This window comes from Oryctolagus cuniculus, chromosome 5 (assembly GCF_964237555.1).
Source record: "Oryctolagus cuniculus chromosome 5, mOryCun1.1, whole genome shotgun sequence".
Classification (NCBI taxonomy): domain Eukaryota; kingdom Metazoa; phylum Chordata; class Mammalia; order Lagomorpha; family Leporidae; genus Oryctolagus; species Oryctolagus cuniculus.
Genome location: NC_091436.1, coordinates 52879619 through 52897834, shown reverse-complemented (window position 1 = coordinate 52897834; position 18216 = coordinate 52879619). Strand labels below are relative to the sequence as shown.

The window sequence follows — 18216 nt, the reverse complement described above, 5'->3', positions numbered from 1 at the left end:
ACTCTGGGGAATACAGCCTCCCCGCCAGGTGTCCTTCCGGCTCCCGGGTTCACCGAGCTGGGGCAGGTGGGGCGGAGAGGAAGGGCAGAACGAAGCAGGGAGCGCCAGACACCCAGAGGGGAGCCCAGGCGGCGCCCGGCGCGCCTCGGGCCCCGCCGCTGGTCACCGCCCCGGAGCCCGGAGCACGACTTCCTCCTCGGGGGCCGGCGCGCGGGGCGGGACGGGGCGGGGCAGGCGGGGACGCCCCCGCCCGGCTGGGCGCAGAGCCGCCCCAATGGGATTCGGTGCGGGGCAGCCGCTGCGCCCCATCCCCGCGCAGCGCTCGGCCGCGGAGCAGGCGGCCAGGTCTGGGCAGCAGCGGCGCAGGACCCGTCGAGGGGAGACCGAGCCTGCGAAGCTGGCGTCTGGGGGGGCCATGGTGCCCGGCGCCCGCGGTGCACTGCTGCCGAGGACTGCCGGGCCCAGCCTCCTGGCCCTGTTGCTCGCGGTCTCCGCCCCGCTCCGGCTGCAGGCGGAGGAGCTGGGTGAGTGGAGCGCGTCCGGCGGGCTGCAGGATTCGGGGCGCCGCGGGCGGGCTGCGAGGCAGGCCAGGCCTGGAGGCACTGAGCGCGGGAGGAAGTTGGGCGCGCTGCCTGCACCACCGAGTTTGACTCTGCCAGGCTCGGGGGTCACACAAGTCAACTGCGTTCTGGATCACGCCCCCACCAAACTCCTTCACCCCCCCGCCTCTCTCCCCCCACACACCAAAACCAGAAGGTCAACTTGGTGCCTCTCCACTTTGTTCGCTGCCCCTCAAGCCCCGCTCGCTTAGTTTCCAGACTTCCTGACTCTGCCCGCGCGGCGAGAAAGGACACAGCCCCAAGGGTCGCCTGAGGGAGAGCTGTGCGCGGGGACGGGCTCCACAGCGTGCTGTTGGCTGGGCTGCGGCGCGCGGCGCTGGAATCCCGGCGCGTGCGTTTGGCGGCTCGCACCAAATGGCTGGGCAGTGCCTTGCGGGGGCTGGCCTCGAAAGCGGGCGGGCAGACGGTGCCATCGTCTCCTCGCGAGTGCCCGGCTTGCGCCCCCGTTTGCAGTCTTGTGGCTTGGATCCTACGTGGGCGTTTGAGCGACTGACTGCCCAGCATATTGTTTTTTCTCTGCACCTGGTGCTTGTCTTCGAGTTGAACCTGATTAACTTGCAACCAAGTTTACTCTCTGCCTATCCCCCAGATTAGAGTAGGAAACCGGTTTGCCAGCCCTAAATGTCTCTACTCATTAATCCTCGTTAATTAGTTCTTTTTTGATAGCAGGAGCCAGCTTTCAGCCATTTTTTTTTTTTTAGGTCTGTCTCTCTCGTGTGCTTCTGCCTCTGTGTAACAGAGGTATTTAATGGCAGTAGATCTATCCAGAATACACTGACAGCAGCCCCACCTCTATGCTTCCTGGTGAAATAAAAATCAAAACTAAACCCAATGCTGGCATTTTTTTCACTGAACTCTGCCTCCATTCTAGTCTGAAACGTAGTCACTCAAGATGTTGGTAATGGCTCCTAAATTTACTTATACACCAATTTGTTACAAAGCAAGCAAACCCTAAAGTTATTTTGTCTAAGGGCACTGCATCATAATACTAGGCATATCATAAAATAGTAATGAGGATGGATGCTTTTGTTAAATATGTAAGATTTTTATAATGGAGGTTTTAAATATTTAAATGTTCTTGTCAAGTCACCATCTGAAGATGCACTTTTAGTACTGTACATCCGTGAGTCAATCCAGTAACATGTCCTAGACCAAGCTGGTCAAGCTGTCAGCTAGCCTGCCAAGTGAACTGTCAGATTTTATGTGGCCCTCCAGGCTATTAATAGGGCACTTTGTAGAAAGATCCGCTGGGGGTGGGGGTGGGGGAATGTGATTGTTCAGATTCTTTTACAGCTTCAAATTTGAGTTTCTGTTGTTGACTAGAAGACACTGTCATCTAACTCACACACGTACTTAAGATGGAGAAACAATCAAAGAGTAGCTACACAAAATAGTTTAGATTTGGGACATGTACTGAAGAAACAAGAAATCTACTAAGATTTCCAGTGCTGACACACAGAGACATCATTTGGTTTTTTAAAAATATTTCTCTCATGTCTGATTTCCTGAACTAGCGCTTGATCATGTACTTTTCAAGTGTTCATGTATGTAAGCATACACACCCATGTTAAGTCTTGACATTTGCTTCTGGCTGTGTGCTTTCATGGTGCTATACATTATATTAGTGCTCTTGGGGTTCTAGATGATAAGAGGAATGCCTGAGCTTTGTTTTTGGTGAAAAGTACCCAATTATGAGCAGGAGTACCACTCTTTCACAGACTTACCACCTTCTTTGGAGCCACCAAATGAACACAACCCTGCCCAAAGTTTGAAAGAGCCCCACCCCACCTCCAGAACCCTAGAGCCAGCACCCACCAAATTTGAACAGCTACCACAAAGCAGCTCAGCCCCACCTAATGTCCACCTGCCCAGACCCGAAAGCAGCCCTGACTATATATAAACCCCTAGTCGATATGAGAATGGCACTCTCTACCCTCACTGGTAGTGGATCCCTCTCAGGTTCGGCTCTGAATAAACCTGTTCTGGCTGTTGAGTTCATGGTCTCTCTCCCCTTTGTCTTATTCTTCTACTACAAGAGGTGGTGTTGAAACCCAGAGGCTTACGAGACCAGTCCTCTCACCCACTTTGGTCCATCAGAGCCTCATATGGCCGGTAGGAAGTGGAGGCAGAGTTCCTCCACCTGGCCTGGGGCTTATACTGGCCTGCTCTGTGCCAGGAGCTCCAGCCAAGAGCTCCAATACCTTCTGGGTAATGACCGTGACTCTCTCTCCCTCCACTTGATGGTTCTTTCCTCTCTGTGACAAACTGGTGGTGAGGACCACAAGGTGATGGTGATTGCCCGGCTCTTGTGGTACCCTTTGTCCCTGGGCGAGAGTGCTAGCCACACTGTCCCCAGCACAGCTGAACTCCTGCCTAAGAGATTTTTTTTTTCTAATTCTGCCTCTTCCACCCTGCTGACCTGACTAAATCCACTGTTACCTTCTCTCTTCTCCTTTTACCTGCTCTGGAGACCTATAACCCCAGCCAATTCTCCTGCTTAGGGTAGTGGCCAGAGTGGGAGGTCCAGTTAGGGTCCAGGTCCCTTTCTCCTTAATAGACAGACCTTAGTCAAATTGAGGAGTGCTTAGGCTCATTCTCAGAGAACTCCTCCTCTAAATATCATGAAGAATTTCGTCACCTGACACAGTCCTATAGTTTAACTTGGCAGGACCTCTCTCATTCTATCCTCTACATTTTTTTTTTTTTTTTGACAGGCAGAGTTTGACAGTGAGAGAGAGAGAGAAAGGTCTTCCTTTTCCATTGGTTCACCCCTCCAAGTGGCCGCTACGGCCGGCATGTTGTGGCCGGCGCACTGCGCCGATCAAGCCTGGAGCCAGGTGCTTCCTCCTGGTCTCCCATGCGGGTGCAGGGCCCAAGGACCTGGGCCATCCTCCACTGGACTCTGGGCCACAGCAGAGAGCTGGACTGGAAGAGGAGCAACTGGGACAGAATCCAGTGCCCCAACCAAGACTAGAACCCAGTGTGCCGGCACTGCAGGCAGAGGATTAGCCTAGTGAGCCACAGTGCCAGCCCTATCCTCCACTTTAACTCTGGATGAATGTGTGCACATTCTGTGCATGCACTGTCAAACAGCATGCAGGTGAGTTACACTGTCAAGTCCCAGACAGACACCCAGAGGCCGCTTAGGCCATCCGTAGGGCTGCCCTTTCCCTGGATTGTACCTACCAACCTGAAGATCCAGGGGTATGGGCCTGAGACCACATTATTTCCTGCCTGTTGGAGGCTTTGGATAAAAATAGGTATAAGCAGGTCAACTCTGACAAACTTCACAAAATCACACAAGGACTAAAGAAAATCCCACTTGCTTTATGGCTTGCCTTTCAGAGGCAATGGTAAAATATACCAACATGGATCCCAATTCCAGAGAAGGACAGTTGATTTTACATCTCCAATTTATATCCCAAAAGGACCTGGATATCTGACACAAACTCCAGAAGCTGGGGGACAGTCCACAAACCTCTTAAAAGGACTTTATCAATGCAGCTTTTCATATCTTTAATAGGGACAATGAACTAAAGATTCATAAGGAGAAAAATACAAATTTAAAGTATCATATGCTTGCCTCTCTGATCCATCAAACTGCTAATGAGCTTAACCACAAGCCAAATCCCAGCCCTTCGGGAGTCTGTTTTCAAAACAGCAACACCGGGCACTGGACCAAGGCCTGCCCCAACCCAAGATCTCCCACTAAACCATGTCCCAACTGCAAACAGTGGGGATGCTAAAAGATGGATCTGTCCCCAGGATGTCGCCCTCCCCAACTGGGACAGCCCTCTGCTCCACCAACTCTAGCACAAGACATCTCTGTTAACAGAATGAGGAGGCCTGCGTTCTGTAGCCCCCATCACAAACTAGTCTGTGGACCCAAGGGTGATAGGGACGGTGTCTGGTGAGTGGATCTCTTTCTTGGTAGATACTGGGACTAGTTTATCTGTTTTAAATGAATATTGGGCCCCACTCCTTCCTTCTTCTGTCTTTGTTGTTGGCATGAAGGACCTCAATGAGACACTGTAACTCCTCCTTTATATTGCTGCTTTGGAGATATAACCCTCCCATACTTTTTTCTTGTCCTCCCCAATTGCCCCATCCCCATTTTAGGTAGCTCCACCAGTTGGGACCATCTGTCTCCATTCAAACCAGAGATAAAACCCATATGTTCTTCCTCCATATCAAGGACCTCACTTGCTCTACCTCCCCATCCCAGGTTCCTCCTCTCCAGTCCATTCTTCCTCTGGTTAATTCTGTAGTATGGGATATATCCCACCCTGTAATTGCCATCCACCATGCTCCAGTTTGCATCTCCCCAAAGGATCTCACAAGAGCTATTGTTCCCCAATATCTTTTAAGTCTCGAAAGCCATAGAGACCTAAAGCTGATTATAAACCACTTCTTTAGGCTCACATTCTTGTCTCTACCCACTCACCTCTCAATACACCTATATTCCCCATCAGAAAATAAAATGGCTCTTTCCTCCTAGTTCAAGACCTTAGATACATTAACTCTCCTGTTCACCCCACCTATTGAGTCATTCCTAACCCTATATTCTCCTCTCCCAAATACCCCCTACAATTTCTTTTTTCTCCATCTTGGACCTAAAGGATGCCTTCTTCATGATTCCTCAACCCATCCTCCCAGCTACTCTTTGCCTTTGGTCTGAGTCCAATCCCTGCCATACTTGACAAGTTACCTGGACTGTTTTACCCCAAGATTTCCAAGGTAGCACCCATCATTTTGAACAGGCCCTCCAAGCTGACTTAGCTTCTTTCAACTTTTCATCCAGCACACTTCTTCAATACTTTGATAATCTTCTATTCTGTAGCCCCACCTAAGAAGCCTATCTTCAACACACTGCTAGTCTTAAAATTTTCTACCTGATAAAGGCTATTGGGTGTCTCAGGAAAAGGCCTAGCTAATCTCTACTTATGTTAATTTCCTGGGGGCTTCTCATGACACTAGATACTTGTGCAATTCATCCTGCCTGAAAACAGGCAATACACTCCCTTCTTTTCCCACATACAAAGCGGGACTTCCTCTTTCTTGAGAATTGTGGGATATTTTCACCTCTGGATTCTAAATTTCTCCCTTATTGCTAAACCTCTCTATGAAGCTGCCAAAGGTGATCTAGACAAACCCTTAAAAGAGACCTCACCCCCCTAGAAACCTCATTCCAAACTCAAAAAAAGGCTCTTCTACAAGCCACCACTCTGAGCTTTCCCAACCCATATAAACCATTTTCTTTATTCATAGCTCTAGGCAATGGGCACTTGGTCTCCTGGCTTAGTTGGTGGGAGACTCTACGGCCCCTATGGCCTGCTTCTCCAGGGTTTATCAGAGCTGGCCCCTATGCCTGAAAGTCCTGGCCACTGCTGCCCTCATACCAAGGCTCAAAAACTCACCTTCTATCAGCCGTTACTATTTTGGTCCTCACATGAACTGCAAGACCTTCTTAGCCACTTATCTCTTTGGTCTCTATCACCAACTGGCAGCCAAATTCTCCATTCCACTCTTCTGCAGCCGACTGTTACCTTCCATTGCTGCTCTTCACTTAACACAGCTACTCTTCTTCCTGCCCTGATTATCTCAGCTTCTCTGTAACCACATTTCACAAACTCATGGACACTCACATTCCCCTAGCCTCTGATCAGTTTATTGACCTACCACCTCCAGAACTACCCCCTTTTGTACTGGATATGTGACAATCAAGGATATCATAATGATACCTGCTCTTCCCCTTCCCCCAAGGATCATCAAGACTCAACCCCTACCTCAGAGCACAACCTCCCAACAGTCTGAACCACAGGCCTTGACTTGAGCTGCAAAGAGAAAGACTATTAACATCGACACTGATTCCTGATATTCCTGTAACATCATCTACCCCAATGCCCAGATGTGGCAAGAAAAAGGGTTTCTGACCACCTATGGGGTTTCTGTATTAAATAATAAATGACAAACTGATAAAGGCCCTTCTAGATGCTGCCCAGCTACTCATAAAAGCTGCCATCATCCATCATCATAAAAGACATCAGAAAAACAAAAGAAAGGTGTTGGAGGCTAACAACCAAGCTGACCCAACTGCCAAAGCAGCTGCCTGCAGCAAAGCAGCCCTGTCATTTCTCTTCAACCTGGCTCCTATCTATTCACATTTAGAGATCTCTCAATTTCAACAAGTGCCCTCCAAAGAGGATTTATGGTGGTTTCTAGATAGTAAACTACTACTCCCCTCTTCTCTCTAAGCTAAGAAACCTCCATTCTCTACATCATTCAAACCCAAACTCTCTTCTTCACTTTTTTTAAAAAAGATTTTATTTATTTATCTATTTGAAAGAGTTACACAGAGAGAGGAGAGGCAGAGAGAGAGGTCTTCCATCCACTGGTTCACTCCCCAGATGGCCACAACAGCTGGAGCTTCGCTGATAAGAAGCCAGGAGCCAGGAACTTCTTCCGGGTCTCCCACGCAGGTGCAGGGGCCCAAGCATTTGGGCCTTCTATTGCTTTCCCAGGCCATAGCAGAGAGCTGGATCGGAAGTAGAGCAGCCGTGACTAGAACCAGCGCCCATATGGCTCCTCTTCTTCATTTTCTAAAATCACACATACACCTGATATGCATACCATATCTCAGACATGTAACATCTGTCAGAATTTTAACTCCATTTCCAACATCAGACCACATCCATTCCCATGGATCACTTCCTGGATAGGACTGACAGACTTACTTCACCCATGTGCTACCAGTTAAATGGATGTGTTACTTTCTGGTTATGGTGGACACCTTCTTGGGTTTGGTGGAGGCTTTCCCACCAGCAACAAAAAAGCCTCCACCATTTCTACTATATTATTAAGAGACAGTATTCCCAGGTTTGAGTTCCTTGCATCCATTCAATCAGATAATGGACTGGAATTTACCTCCCAAATTACTCAGCTAGTATCAACCTCTCTCAATATCTCATGTCATTTTCACATTCCCTATCATCACCCCTCTTCAGGAAAAAGTAGAACAGATGAATGGGATTTTAAAACAAGCTCTAATAAAACTTTCCATCCAGGTCCACTAGACTGGATAAAAACTTTCTTTGTCTCTATTAAGAATTAGGTCCCTTCCCTGGAAACCATTAACACTCAGACCATTTGAGTCTCTCTATGGGAGTCCTTGTCGTACCGAATTTCCCTCCTCTCCATAACTCTGAAGCCATTCCTTCTCTTACCTTCCCACTTCTCAACAAAATGTACTGTTATTTACAGACTATGCCGATACTCATCTACCCAAACCATACCCTCAACCTTCCAACTATGCTCCTACCTTTCAATTCAATGATTGGGTCTATCTTAAACAAAATGAGGCTGTCTTAAAGCCATAATGGAATGGACCCTATCAAGTAGCATTGACCACACTTACCACTGAAAAAATCTAGGGACAGCCTCCTTGGGTACATCTCATTTCATTAAAATTAGAAGCACTTCCCCTATGCAACTCCATTCCTACAGGTCCCAAAACTCTATGTTGACACAACTCCCTGAAATACTGGAAGAACCACCTCCTCATGCCCCCCAACAATTCCTGAATTCTACAAATTCTACACAAATCTGTAATTCTACAAGAAAGACAGCAGTACTCAAACCCATCAGCCCACCTTTTCAAACTTGTCTCGAAACTTTGGCTCCAGGGTGAATTCTGTGACTTCACTCCTACTCAGATATCATTTTTTTTTTTAATTTTCTGTTTACATCTTTTAATGTAATGCATTGTCACCCCCTTTTACTTTCTTTAGTAGTAATATTGGCCCTAATCCTCATCAAAGGATTGGCAGCAGTCACCCCAACTGACTGGACCCATAGTGAAAAATTCCTTTCAGTACTCTTTCCTTCTTTGAGTAGGATGCTTTTTGGCTATCTGCTGCTTCTAACCTGGCCCCCTTTTGTGGTCCCCAAACCTCTATATACTCCCATCAATGCTTCCTTCCAAAACCTCTGCATACCTTTCATCAGTTCATCCTTTTGTCTATTCTTTGCATATAACTCCAATGTCTCTTCATGTTAGGGCTGTACATACTCTTCCCCAACAGGCTGGCAAACCTTCCCTGCCTCCTATTTCCTCTGGAAAACTGCCAAGGCTGGGGTGTCTGTAGGGTCCAAGTCCTGCTTACCAAGAGAAATCCAATCTTTTTTATTAATTACACCAAAACCTTCCTGAGAAAACTCCTAGAATTATATCTCCCTGGAGTTACCAGAACATCTACCAGGATACAGGCCGCTCCGTATTTCACACTTATCCAACAACACTTGCCGTGGCCCCATTGATTGGTTAAGCCTCTTTATGTATCACACGTTTTCCCACTCCCTTTTCCCATGAAGTGGGTTTATTGTCCAGCATGGGCTGCAACCAGACTATCACTGGCTCACCCCCACCCCTCACTTAACAGTAAACTTACTGCCAGTAATAGCTGCCACTCTGGCATCTATTCACCGTGTAGTCAAGTCATCACAAAACTCACAACCTATTGCTCTCTATCTTATAGAATGTATAAGACTGAAAACAGGAGTGTGCTGTCTCTGAGGTAATCAGGCTTACATTTGTCTTCCCACTAACTGGACAGGGACTTTTAATTTGTGTTTCTATTTCTTTGTCCTGTACTGTAGACCAAACTTTATTTGCCATCCCTCTAACCAAACAAGTCAGGACGGATTTAGGATTTACTCCCTTGCTAATCTTGCTGGATGTACTGGCAGGAATTGGGACAGGAGTGGCTGGACTGGCAATTTTGGTGGACAAGACAAATTCAAGGGCTTTTTTCCTCTCTCTCAAAGAAAACGTAGGTGACCTAGCACAGCTGTCTCATCTCCATGACGAGATAGACGCCTTGGTGGCAGTGGTTCTTCAGAATCACCACGGATTAGACCTCCTCATTGCCGAAAAAGGAGGACTTCGTGTTTAAGTGAAAAGTGTTGTTTTTACAGCAATATGTCGGGTGTGGTCAGAGAAGGAATTGAATGCGTAAAAAAGTCCACTAACGAAATCTGCACTGCCCCTCACCAGCAGGAACTAGCCAGAAAGAGACTGGAGCCCCATTTCTTTATCCTTGGAGTCAGGAATGGGGGATCGTGAGCAAACAGCCATCTTACAGCCACACCACCATCTTAGGAGCCAGCAATAAACACAGCCCCTCCAACAGTTTGAAGAAGACTACACCCTGCAGAGCCCCAAGTTTGAAAAGCCCGCACAAACCAACTCATCTCTACCTAACACCCTCCCTCCTATCCAGAACCAAAAAGTATCTCTGACTATATAAACCCCTAGTCAGTATGAGAATAGCGCTGTCTGTCCTCACCAGAGGTGAATCCCTTTCCGGTTTGTCTCTGACTAAACATGTTCTGGCTGTCGAGTTTGTGGTCTGTCTACTATGTCTTGTTCTTCTACTCCAGTTAAAAGGAAATATCATTTAATAACATTTAATCTTCCCTGGTGGTAGGGGAGAGTCAGCTCTTGGCTCCCCAGGTGCTGCTGCAACCTGCCTGATTATCAATCTCTCTAGAAGCTTTTACTGTCCTTTTTGTTGTTATTGTTAAAATTGATTTATTTATGCAGAAGGCCAAGTGACAGAGAGAAGGAGAGACAGAGCAATCTCTGGAAGCTTCATAAAGCTCCAGCCCTGATTTTGGAGGGGAAGGGGAGAATGCTGAGACTATGTGTGTTTACCAGTATATTGTGATTTGAATCAGTTTTGGAATGGTGGAAACATTTTTTCAGTGTTAGGGTTTTGGTAAAGTGCTACCCACTTCTGTGTTATACACACTATTTGACTTTCACCCATTGTATTACATATCAAGAAACATGTCATTATTTAACCTAAATATTTATAAGCTCACCATATTTTTAAATTTTTTATGTTATTGTCTGGTGATTCCATGAAGCTGTGCTGGTTCCATTGTGCAGTTTCCACTTGCCTAAATCATGGTTTTTGCTCAATTTCTTTTCTTTTAAAAATTTATTTATTTATTTTACAGATTTTTTTATTTGTTGATTCGAAAGTCAGAGTTACAAAGAGAGTGGGAGAAAGAGAGAGAGGCGTTCCATCTGCTGGTTCACTCCCTTGATAGCTGCAACAGCCAGCTCTGGGCCAGGCTGAAGCCAGGAGCTTCTTCTGGATCTCCCATGAGGGTGGCAGGGGCCCAAACACTTGGTCATCTGCTGCTGTTTTCCTTGGCCAATAGCAGGGAGCTGGGCAGGAAGAGGAGCTGACAGGACATGAACTGGCACCCATAAGGGATGTCAGCATTACAGGCAGGGCTTAACCAGCTATACCACAAGGCTGGCCCCAAGATGTATTTCTTTATTTATTTGAAAGTCAGAGTTGCAGAGAGAGAGCGATTGACAAGAAGATAGAGAGATAGAAGGAGAGATCTTCCATCTGCTGGTTCACTCCCCAGATGGCTGCAACTGTCAGGGCTGTGCCAGGCTGAAGCCAGGAACCAGGAGATACAAATGGGTCTCCCATGTGGATGCAGGGGCCTAAGCACTTGGGCTGTCTTCCACTGCCTTCCCAGGCCATTAGCAGGGAGTTGGATTGGAAGTGAAGCATCTGGAACATGGACCAGAGCCCATATGAGTTTTCAACATTTTTGGTGATGGCTTCACCCATTATGCCACAGTGCTGCCCCCCTCAATTTCTTTTAAAAATATTCATCCCTCCCCAGTGTTCTTAGTTTACCAGGCCCCAGGAACTAGGGATTGGTGAACCAAAATTGGTCTGATTTCAGCTCATTCTCATTCCCACTGAACCAAATTAATTAAAGTTAAATGTTGGCATATTGTTTCACATGATTTTTGGTCTTCCACAATATGACATGTAAATTCATTAGCTTTCATTCAATTTGTATAAATCCATAGTTTTAGCCCAGTCATATTAACTTGGTGTAAGTATTGTAGAATAAAATGCCCATAATTTATGTGCTGAATTGTGCCAACCAAAAATCCTGGTTCTCTCTTCACTGAAATATTTGCAAGTGGGTGTTCATTAAAGATTTCTTTTGTGATTTAAGTATTATGAAAGAATAAAAATAGCACTTGCTCTCTGAGGAAGCTTCTAAGTGTAGATTCAGTTCTTGAATAACTTGAAAATTGCTATAAAAAATCCCTGCCCAACTCTTCATTGTTAACTATTAAAAAGTCTGCCTCTTAAGTTCTCAATCATATTTATTTGGTTCCACATGGGATAGCTGGTACCTGCTATTTTATTTTTTTTTTATTTTTTTTATTTTTTTTTTATTTTTTTGACAGGCAGAGTGGACAGTGAGAGAGAGAGACAGAGAGAAAGGTCTTCCTTTGCCGTTGGTTCACCCTCCAATGGCCGCCGCGGCCGGCGCGCTGCGGCCGGCGCACCGCGCTGATCCGATGGCAGGAGCCAGGAGCCAGGTGCTTTTCCTGGTCTCCCATGGGGTGCAGGGCCCAAGCACCTGGGCCATCCTCCACTGCACTCCCTGGCCACAGCAGAGGGCTGGCCTGGAAGAGGGGCAACCGGGACAGAATCCGGCGCCCCAACCGGGACTAGAACCCGGTGTGCCGGCGCCGCTAGGCGGAGGACTAGCCTATTGAGCCGCGGCGCCGGCCTTGGTACCTGCTATTTTAGGTGAGAGGTTTTTTTCCCAAAAGTTAGCACAAGGGGTGGAACTGTGGTGCAATAGGTTAATCCTGTGGGCACTGGTTCTAGTCTTGGCTGTTCCTCTTCCAATCCAGTTCTGCTATGGCATAGAAAATCAGTAGAAGATGGCCCAACTCCTTGGACCCTTGCACCATGTGGGAGACCCAGAAGAAGCTCCTGACTCCTGGCTCCTGGCTCCTGGCTCCTGGCTCCTGACTTTGAATCGGCCCAGCTTCAGCCATTGAGGCCACTTGGGGAGTGAACTAGTGGATGGAAAGCCTTTCTCCCTCTGTCCCTCTCACTGTAACTTTACCTCTCACATAAATAAATAAAACCTTTTTTAAAAAAATTAGCACAAGTTTATTCTAGCACTTTTTGTACCTGTTTATTTGCATTCACCCCCAACTTCTCTGCATCTTATCTGGAAAAGAGAAAGTCTGGGAGTCACCCAGCCTTGTAGATTATCAGGGCCTGAGGACAGCAACTGGCAATGTGCTCTTTGTCTTCCTGGCATCTGCTAAAGGTGCTCAATAAATGTTTCTTGAATTGAACTGAACCATCTCTTTGTGTTTAGAAAATATTTTCAAACTATTTCCTAATTGGTGGAAACTAAGTAATAAAGAGCTCCTGAAGTTCTTTATGAAGATACTTCTGCTGCCTCAACTAATTAATGTTGTTTATCAAGTCCAGCTTGCTTGCCATGTTTATTTCTGTATTTAAGGATGCCTTTTAAATGAAAGTGCAGCAGAAAGAAGGAAACATGCCAGCAGAATGATGTTTACCATTTCTCTTGGCTCTTAGTAGATGTAATTTGCAACACTCAAAACATCAAGTTATACTATATATTTCTTTTTTTTTTTTTTTTTTTTTTTTTTTGACAGGCAGAGTGGACAGTGAGAGAGAGAGACAGAGAGAAAGGTCTTCCTTTGCCGTTGGTTCACCCTCCAATGGCCGCCACGGCCGGCACATTGCACTGATCCGAAGGCAGGAGCCAGGTACTTATCCTGGTCTCCCATGGGGTGCAAGGCCCAAGCACTTGTGCCATCCTCCACTGCACTCCCGGGCCACAGCAGAGAGCTGGCCTGGAAGAGGGCCAACCGGGACAGAATCCGGTGCCCCAACTGGGACTAGAACCCGGTGTGCCGGCTCCGCAAGGCGGAGGATTAGCCTGTTGAGCCACGGAGCCGGCCTTTATATATTTCATAAAATAATACTATATATTTCATAAAAGAAAGAAGTTATATTAATTTATTAGGGGCAGGCATTGTAGTGCAAGGGTTTGAGTCACTGCTTGGGAACCTACATCCTATATCTAAGTTCCTGGGTTTGAGTCCTGCCTCGGCTTCCAATCCAGTTTCCTGCTAATGCACCTGTAAGGCAGCAGACGATGGCTCAAGTATTTGGGTTCCTGCCACTCATGTGGGAGACTTGAATAGAGCCCCTAGCTTCAGCCTGGACCAACCCCAGCTATTGCAGGCATATGGAGAATGAACCACCAGATGGAAGACATCTGTATGTGTATGTTGCTCTACCTTTCAAATAATGTTTATTAATGTTTCATGTAGTAATTTGAAACTTTTAACCTTGTGGGACTAAAACAGACATGAAAATCATATTTAAAAAACATAACTTAGAAATAAGTGAGGGCCGGCGCCACGGCTCAATAGGCTAATCCTCCGCCTTGCGGAGCCGGCACACCGGGTTCTCGTCCCGGACGGGGCACCGGATTCTGTCCCGGTTGGCCCTCTTCCAGGCCAGCTCTCTGCTGTGGCCCAGGAGTGCAGTGGAGGATGGCCCAAGTGCTTGGGCCCTGCACCCGCATGAGAGACCAGGAGAAGCACCTGGCTCCTGGCTTCGGATCAGCGCGGTGCGCCGGCCACAGCGCGCCAGCCACAGCGGCCATTGGAGGGTGAACCAACGGTAAAGGAAAACCTTTCTCCCTGTCTCTCTCTCTCTCACTGTCCACTCTGCCTGTCAAAAATAAAAAATAAAAAAAAAAGAAATAAGCGAGACGTTTATAAGGAGTTATATTCTTATTTTTAAAATGTATGGGGGCCGGCGCCATGGCACAGTGGGTTAATCCTCCACCTGCAGTGCTGGAATCCCATATGGGTGCCGGTTCTAGTCCCAGTTGCTCCACTTCCAGTCCAGCTCTCTGCTATGGCCCGGGAAAGCAGTGGAAAATGGCCCAAATCCTTGGGCCCCTGCACCATGTGGGAGACCAGGAAAAAGCACCTGGTCCCTGGCTTCAGATCGGCGTAGCTCCGGCTGTTGCGGCCATCTGGGGAGTGAACCAGCAGAAGGAAGACTTTTCTGTCTCTCCCTCTCACTGTCTGTAGCTAACTCTCAAATAAAATAAATAAAATCTTTTAAAAAATTAAATAGATTAAAAAAATAAAATCTATGGAGAAGTTAAATGAATTGCAGCATTTTGCAAAGATTTTAGTCCTGTTAAGGCAGAAGAAATAAAGTTTGTTCAAGGAAATATATCCTGTAGAATTTTGGACTTCTATGTGTGTCCTAAAGCATAGGACATGCTATACATACTTGAGCAATTGGTTGCTTCTCTATATCAAGGAGAGAATGCACATAACTAGTTTGTCATTATACTCAGCACATAGTAAATTCAATGAATGTCAGCCACCATTAATGTTTATTTCTAGTAATTTGACAAGAACTGGGGCTTCTTTGTTCTGTGTCCCCCTGTTTTTCTTGTCTCATTCCCTTCCATGTTCTCTCATACTCAATTCTCTCCAGCCAACCTTAGTGGTTTCCTTGCTATTACTCCAAATGTCAAATACCATTATTCTTAAGCGCCTTTGGATGTGTGGTTCCTTCTGCCAGGAACAGTTTGGCCCTAACATAAACATGCCTTCCCCTTGCTCAGTCTGTGTTCAGTTGTTGTCTGCCAAAAGAGAACTTTCAAAGCCACCAGGAACCCTCTCTGTTCCATTTCTACAATTACATATGCCCCTTCCCTGCTTTCTCTTTTCTCTAGAGCACCTACCTCCTTCCAACACAGTACATAGTTTACACTTCGAATTCATTTCTCTGTCTTCCCCGTCCTTGAGTATAAGGTCTGTGAGGAGGTTTGTGCCCTATACCGTGGCCTGCGATGAATACTCAGTAGAGGGAGAGCATGGATCAGAAGGCAGTGAGAAAGGAGTTCTTGCCCTGTGGTTAGAGACTCACAGCTGACTCTTGTTGTCAAAACACAGACACAGCAAAGTAAAGGAAATTGTATGTTTAATCCAACTGTTGTTTGTTAGTCAAAAGTTTGAAAGTATAAAGAACAGAACCTCACTGTGGTGTATTAGAAATCAGTATTTAGGATGAAAGGAAAAATATCACCAGAATTTAAGATGTTTTTCCATTACACTATGGAGTAATTTTGTCTTTTTTGCAAAATCTTTGAGTCATGTCGACATCATCTTCCAGATGTTCATTCTCAGCTCTGCATATAAAAACTTAGTTGTTTGCCTTGCGGGGTGCGGGAGACTTAATTGATGGGAAAATCCCACATGGAGATATCTACCCTGAAGTGGAAATGAATTTGTAATTGTGAGTCCTGGTGTGCTAACTCCAGAAAGGACTGCCAAACTTGCCTTTTACTGGGAGTTGAAGAGGAAGGCTTGTTTCGAGGGTACCAGTGAGACTGAGAGAATGTCTAAGATCCGTGACAGTAGAGATGACACTGCTCCTCTTTTTCTCCAATAGCACCTGGCATTTAATGGGTACTTACTAACCATAAGAAGTCTTCAAAGTATTCATGGAAAATGTGTATTATGAAAAACTATGCAGGCGTTTTAATTGTTTTTAATTTTACAGTTTGCTTTTTTTTTTTTTTAAGAAAAAATTATTTGAAAGACAGAGAGACAGAGACTGATAGACACAAAGAGGTGTCCCATCTGGTGGTTCATTTCCCAAATGCCTGCAACAGCTGGGGCTGAGTTGGCCAATGCCAGGAACCTGGAACTCAAGCCGGGTCTCCTATAGGTGGTTCCAACTATTTGAGCCGTTACTTCTTCCTTCCAGGAATTAGCAGAATCATTAGCAAGAATCTGGAGTAGGGAACAGATCTGGGACTCAAACTCAGGTACTCCAGTGTGGGATGAGGGTGTCCCAAGTGGTAGCTTAACTGCGGCACCAAATACCTGCCCTGTATTTGGGCATTTGTAACATTAACACTGTGCTAAGCCATATTATCATGGTGTACCTTTACCGTGTACTGTTTTCATGCCATTTCTACTTGATTTCTTTATCTAGTTTTTCTGAACTATCTCCTTAGGAGATATGCTGTGTGGAAGTATTTGTTCATATTTGCAGAAATGTCTTATATTTTATATATGCTTACATAGTAGTTGTAGTTGAAGATTTTTTTTCTTTGTTAGAAAAGCTGCAGGTCCCCGGTAGCTTGGCCAGCGCTGCGGCTCAATAGGCTAATCCCCCACCTAGTGGCGCCGGCACACCCGGTTCTAGTCCCGTCGGGGCGCCAGGTTCTTTCCCGGTTGCCCCTCTTCCAGGCCAGCTCTCTGCTGTGGCCAGGGAGTGCAGTGGAGGATGGCCCAAGTGCTTGAGCCCTGCACCCCATGGGAGACAAGGAGAAGCACCTGGCTCCTGGCTTCGGATCAGCGCGGTGCGCCGGATCGCAGCGCGCCAGCCGTGGCAGCCATTGGAGGGTGAACCAATGGCAAAAGGAAGACCTTTCTCTCTGTCTCTCTCTCTCACTGTCCACTCTGCCTGTCAAAAAAAAAAAAAAAAAAAAAAAAAAAGCTGCAAAGACTAGCATTGAAACAAGATACTCTATGTTGCTCCCTTCCCTCTCCTCTTTTTTAATTAAAATTTTTAAGTTAACTTCTTATAATTTATATTTGCTGCAAATTTTGATCCCTAATCCTTTTTTTTCTCTAAGATTTATTCATTTAGCTTTTTGTATTTTTAAGATTTGAAGGTCAGAGTTAAAGAGAGAGACAAAGAGAAATCTTCCATCCACAGGTTTATTCCCAGATGGCCACAATGGCTAGGGCTGGGCCAGGCCAAACCCAGGAGCCAGGAGATTTATCCAAGTCTCCCACATGGATATCAGGGTTGAAGCACTTGACCACCTTCCACTGCTTTTCCCAGGCCATCAGCAGGGATGGGAAGTGGAGCAGCTGGGACACAAACAGGAGCCCATGTAGGATGCTGGCATTGCAGGCTGCAGCTTTACCTAATATGCCACAGCGCCAGCCCATATTCATTTACTTTTGAAAAGCAAGGTGACAGAGAGAGAGAGAGAGAGAGAAAGAGAGAGAGAGAGAGAGAGAGAGAGAGAGAATCTTCCATCCTCTGGTTCATTCTCCAAATGACTGCAATAGGCAGACCTGGACCAGTCCTGAGCCAGGAGTCAGGAGCTCCATTTGGACCTCCCACGTGGATGGCAGTAATCCAAGTACTTGGGCCATCATCTGCTGTCACCTAAATTAGCAGGAAGTTGGTTCAGAAGTGGAGGCAGAACTTGATCCCAGGCACTTAGATATGGAATATGGGCATTGCAAGCCAGGGCTTAACATGCTGCACCTCAGTACATGCCCTAAATTAAAAAAAAAAAAATCAATTTATTAGAGAAGCAGAGAGAGAGTGTGAGAACTACCATTCACTGGTTTACTCCTCAAGTTCCCACAACAGTCTGCTCTGGGCTGGGGAGGGCCAAAGTCAGGAGCTGTGAATTCAATCCAGGTGTCCTGTATAGGTTTTAGGGACCCAGTTACTTTAACTGTCACCACTGCCTCCCAGGGTCTGCATTAACAGAAAATTAATTAAGAGCCAGAGATAATATGGAATCCAGGCACTCTGATATGGGATGTAGGCATCCTAACCAGTAGGCCAAAATAATATATAAAAATAAATAAAACTTTACTGTACTTTTCTTTTCAAAACAAAATAAAATCTCTTCCTTGGGG

The 18216-nt window shown here is 46.3% G+C and overlaps 1 protein-coding gene and 1 pseudogene across 1 annotated transcript in view; one reads left to right on the top strand and one right to left on the bottom strand.

Moving 5' to 3' along the window:
• Positions 1–224: 224 nt before the first annotated feature.
• Positions 225–18216, top strand: part of DCBLD1 (discoidin, CUB and LCCL domain containing 1) — an 86846-nt gene continuing 68854 nt past the window's right edge. The window contains exon 1 of the mRNA XM_017345333.3: positions 225–524. Coding sequence (XP_017200822.3) covers positions 275–524 — 250 coding nt within the window. The 5' untranslated portion in view covers positions 225–274. The remainder of the gene's footprint in view (positions 525–18216) is intronic.
• Positions 4022–18216, bottom strand: part of LOC127493141 (prohibitin 1 pseudogene) — a 34453-nt pseudogene continuing 20258 nt past the window's right edge.